Raw genomic sequence first — 5,540 nt, 5'->3', positions numbered from 1 at the left:
ATAAATGTTTAGATGATTTCTTTGAAGTTAAACTCATTTCGGTGTTGACTTAATGTCGTGCTCAAAATATTCATGTAAACACAATTTTTCCGAAAAGAAACAATTGCGCGCGTGTACAAAACTATAGGCTCATGCTTCGAGTAAATCTCATTTCGGGACTATGTAAAGGCTCCCAAAGAGGAGCAGGTATAGGACTAAGGCAGCCTTCACGTGGAAACAAAATGGGATTTTAAGCTGTTATAAAATTTCGTCGTGTCGTGTTTACATGGAGGTTCTCTTATGGGGTTGCGCCATGACTTCTTATACTTGCGCTAAATTTTTACTTCGCTTAAGTCGTATTTACATGAATATTTTACACTATACTAGAGACCAAAATGAAATTTTCATTTTTTCCCCGAGATTCACGCCACTTGTAACTTGCGTAAAAAAACGCATTTGGTCTAAAGCTCTGAGTTTTGATATTTTTCTTATTTATGAAGATATTTAAACTTGCGTAAAATATATTCTTGTTCCAATTGCTTGAAAAGAAACACCTCGCGAAATAGACCTCTTTTCTTGGCTGCACAAAAAAAAAAATGATACGAATAAGATAATTATGAAATAAATACTTTGGAAAAACATTTTGGTCTACTTATCTACGTAATTGCCCCTAAGTAATTTAATAATGTTTGGACCGAGGTGCAAATATTGATTGCTGATAAAGAACATATCATCCGAGTTATGAGGTTAAAATTAAGAATGGTAATTTCTTTTAAAGACAAGTGTCTGCACAAACAAAACTTACGAAACGTTCTTTTGTCCCATTAAGCAAAAAAACATACCCGTACCGACCGGGAGTATTCATAGAGGGCACAATTGTTCCGCAATAATTCCTAAAAAAATTTGAAAAAATCACCCTTTACTTATCTTCATTTGCGTATGCAAAGTTACTCCCGGGTAGACATAATTATGGTTCTAAATGATTATTAAAATCAATTTCTGTGACGTCGATCGAATCGATCACATTCGTTTGAGCCTTAAGCGTCCTAAAATGCAGAGTTTTCATTACGCAAGGACGAATATTTTGGAGCATATTTTCAGTCAGGGCAAAACGGGGCGATGATTTCAATACAAGTGCATTCGACTCGAGTTAGCAACTCGGCTGCTTATCAAAAATCAGGGTGAGAAACCAACAAAAAATTATGAAACAGAGAAAAGGAGCATGTTGTCAAAGAGAAAGTCACATGCAAAAGTTAGCCTAATTTCCTTTAATTTTTGTGTCTATGAAACAAAGAATTACCTTACCCGAGCTGGTCACCAAATTAAAGGAAATTTTTTTCTGCGCATGCGCTTTTTAATTCATGATGACATCAAACTAATGTGACGTCAAATTAAAAATGTCTTTCTTTCATAAAAAACTTTTGCAAAAATAAATCTTTCTACGCATGCCCTTTTTACTTCAAGATGACATCAAACAAATGTGACGTCAAATTTAAAAAGTCCTCTTTTACAAAAAGAAACTTTTTGCGAAAAGTCACGTTTTTTGACGTATCTTAAAAGAGGTAAACATTAAATACCTATCAGCTGGAAAATATTTAAAACATGTTGTCCGTCTTGCCATGAAAACTTTGTGATTATTCTTTTCACATCTATTTTTAGTTTAAAGATGTATTCTTTGTGGAATTCACCACAGTTAGTAAATATCAAACATGCATTTTCAATGCATCGGAATTCTTGTTCTTGGATCGAAAGAATGGTATGTTTTTTTTATATTCTTTTGTGCCTCAAAATTCTCAGTGAGCTACAAATTAAAGCATTCTATTTTTCCTGTTGGGCATCAGGGTAACCTAGTAAAAGAGTGTAAGACAAGTCGCAAAAAGTATAAATGTTGATGTGGTATGTACTATTCAAGCAGTTACAGGTATATATCTTTCCTCTTTTTTGAAGCATGATTCAGGAACATATTCATATTTCAACGACAGCATTCAATTAAGCAACGATGGACCAAGCTCTTCTCTTACTGGCAGCTTTTCATCACTTCAAGTTGAGTTTAACAGCAGTATTTTGAGCCTAAGAAGTGCATTGTATGCTGGAAGTTGCATTTTAACTCAAATCGCAGTTCTGTCAAATTCACCAGAAGAACTGGCTCTCCCTGAGTTAACATCTGACATGACTGATGATCGTTTTAATGCAGCATTCAAAGTTACGCAGTATTTAGGAGGAGGGGCGTTTGGTCGTGTTTTTAAAGCTAAAGTTAAAGAGACTAAAGAGGAAGTGGTGATCAAATTTTTAAAGCGCGAGACTGCAGAACTGCCTGATGAAGTCAAATTCATGCGGCAACTTTCTCATCAAAATATTGTCGAGGTAGGTAACATATTAACTTTGTTACGTGGGCTTCCCAAATGCTGCAGAGACATTTCATCTTAAGCAAACAAACTGACCAACTTGTTTAAAGTTGACGATGGCTTTATGCTAGATGCTTAATCTAATATTAGAAAAACTGCTTCTTCTTGAAATGAAAAAAGGAGCTAAAGGAAAACAGTGATGACATAGACATAGAATAAGACAGATACATAAATGTCTCTTCTTTATTCTCTAAACGTGAAGCGAAAAAATTTTCAGATGCAATCAGGAATATTTCTGCAATTCATCGAGTCTTTTTACCTTTTTTATCCTATAACGTATTTAGAATAAGTTATTTGTTTAGTATCGATGCGTCTCTGCTAACATGAAATATGTTCAGATTGTCATGAGCTGTCATGGACAAAAGTCAACATCGTTTGAAACTTACAGATCATGTTTGTCCTCGTTCAGTGAAACAATGTTGACATTCTTTGCTCGACAGGTTTGTTTGTTTGCTTTTTGACTTTTTTGTTTCTTTTATTGTTTTTTTTTTGTTTTGTTTGTTGTTTTTAGCGAGCATTGCCACTTATTTTATCACTTATAGAACTTATCAAACAATCTTAATTTAATATATATAAAATTGGAATTCTTGTTTACAGATGTTAGCTGGGATCAACTACATGCACCATGAAGGGGTCGCGCATATGGATTTGAAGGAAGCTAACATTATTATCAATGAACAACTTCAAGTCAAGATAATCGATTTCGGCTTATCCATCCAAGCTTTAAGGCCTGGCTTCCATCGTCCCAGATATGACGCTTTCGGCACGTCATTGTACATGTCTCCCGAGTTGCATTTTCGACGTGGATATTACGGAAGAGAAGCGGATATGTGGGCGTTTGGTGTTTTGTTATACCGTTCGTTTACAGGCTCGTTTCCATTCAAGCTAAACGGAAAAGGTCGGTTGATTCCACCAAATCGATTTCGATGCCGTCCAATTGGAAGACCATGCAGCTACAGTAAGTGAAAATCTTGTGCTATGTCTTTCTCAATTTTTTTTCCTCTTCACTTCTATTTATTTTTTTACTTGTTTCACTTTTATTCCTTACCTCCTATATTATGCATTCTATAACTCCTTTTGCTGCTACGGTCTGACACATTCATGCATTTTCATAGGTTTAAAGAACTTTTTCTGGCAGCTATTTAATCCAGATGGTGGAAGAAGAATATCAGCTGCTCAAGCCATACGTCATCCTTGGCTAGAGCGAAGTGAAATTACCAACATCAAAGAGGAATACTACCATCCATTCCTCTTGATGTAAGGTAGAAACACCGGTTGTGGTGGTGGGGTGGCGGAGGTCGTAGTGGTTGGGTGAAGGATGAAGAATTTCCTGATTACTTCTAGTTGCCTGTAAATTTTTATGGAAATTTACAAAGTAGATCCACGGTAAGTCATTTTGTTTTCTAGTTTTTCCGCAAAAGTGGTGAAACATTCTCCGTTGAGAATAAACAAATGGATGTGTCACGATAAATAATCACCTATGTATAACAATTTTTGTTGCAGGACCGACAACGCAGGGATAAGGAGCAATTTTTTTGGCTCCCAACCATAGTTACTTTGTAGCCCCCCCACCCTCACTTCAAAAACGGTGTCGCTGGTCCTGTGTTGTGTTGTTGCTGTTGTTGTTCCCCTGATATTGATAATTTAATCGTTTTTTTTATTTATAGGCAAGCATGAGAGGTAAAATAAGATCAGAAATGGTTAGAACAGGGCTACAAGTAAGGAGAGGGAGAGAGGATCCAGTGAGAAAGGGCGCAATCTTTACAGTACGTGGTGTCCCAATACTAATTTTTTTTAAGTATTATAACTTTTTAATTAGTTCTAAAAGTAGTTATTTTTATTATAGAAAAAGAATAAAATATCAAACTTTTTTGTGATACAATTGGATAAAGACTAACTGAACTGAACTCAATCAGCATAACGGATAAACCCGGTTGTCAACTTTCAGAATCAAATTTCGTTTCACTTAGGAGGATTCCTTCTAGATTCTATGTTCTTTACGAGTAATTTCATCATTTTGAAGACATCGACTGTAACTTAACCAGTACGACAGACAAGCAAGGAGGATACAGTATCAAAATGTTAATGTAAAGAGCGAGATATTAGTTGACCTGATTATCTTATTGACTTAATAAAAAATAAAGTATTATCAGGCAGTGCCTGCCGTGGAAACTTTTGTTTTTGAAAGATTATTAAGCTGGTGGAAAGCATTTCTACAAGTGTTAATGGAAATTTAATTTTTGTAGAGCATTTTTGCAAAGATTATGAAAAATTAAGTGCTACATTGGATAACCAAAAGAAAAATAGTTTGTGTTATTGTCGTGAAGACTCATTTTTGTCCCAAGAGCTCTTTGAGATAAACCTCGAAAGGACACGAAAATGGTAAATTGTTACCTAGCAGTCGGGACAAAAGCAGCAAAGGTCTGTATGTTTTTGCAGCGTCACGTATAAAGATGTCGCTTTGTTCAAAAAAAATGTCGGTCATACTCAAGCATTTATCTGTCTATAAAAGCTCTCAACAACTGCTTTTTGAACACGATTCGGGCTCTTCCAACCTCCTCCCAATCGCTCTGTTTCTTTCGTAGAGGACGCGTAGGGAAAGTTGGTTTGCTGCCTGGGTATTTATTCTTTTTATTTTATGTAAAATTTGAAGTTTGTTCCAACAATTTTGTTTACGGGTGAAGGTCTTGTAGATCCAATTCATCTGTCCAATTTAAAGATTCCTTCTGCTTGACGTGTCATCAATCCATGGACGTATCAATAATCCGTGCGTCAATATTACGTATAAACAATGCCGTTGTGTTATGAGATATGTAGAGCACATCAACCAGTTCTCCTTAACTTTTCTTCCACCTAAAAGATAATTTTCTGTTAATATCCAAACGGTCACGTATAAGATCCAGCAATACATCAAATTTAAGTAACATAAAACAAAACTACTAACTTGGTAACTCGTGAAAAATTATTGTCCCATAGCATTCTGCAGAGTTTCACAGCAATTTAAATAACTCTCCTTTTGCAGTTTCTTGCTTTTGTCATTTCATGGCTTTTGTATTAATAACATTTCATAATTTCTCAAGGCACGCCAGCTGTTTGTAACCAAAGTTTTTTTGAGCAATCATGCATATTTACAAGAACTTTCTCTTATGCTGTAAT

General features: G+C 35.3%; 1 protein-coding gene across 1 annotated transcript; it reads left to right on the top strand.

Moving 5' to 3' along the window:
* Nucleotides 1-2,134: 2,134 nt before the first annotated feature.
* Nucleotides 2,135-3,350, top strand: LOC130642315 (uncharacterized). The gene has a single exon (XM_057449403.1). It carries the CDS (start codon nucleotides 2,982-2,984, stop codon nucleotides 3,348-3,350), a length of 369 nt encoding a protein of 122 aa, XP_057305386.1. The 5' UTR covers nucleotides 2,135-2,981.
* Nucleotides 3,351-5,540: the final 2,190 nt, after the last annotated feature.

Source organism: Hydractinia symbiolongicarpus, chromosome 4 (genome assembly GCF_029227915.1).
Source record: "Hydractinia symbiolongicarpus strain clone_291-10 chromosome 4, HSymV2.1, whole genome shotgun sequence".
NCBI lineage: Eukaryota > Metazoa > Cnidaria > Hydrozoa > Anthoathecata > Hydractiniidae > Hydractinia > Hydractinia symbiolongicarpus.
Note: the sequence above shows the minus strand (reverse complement) of the source record. Positions and strands in the feature narration are given on the sequence as shown.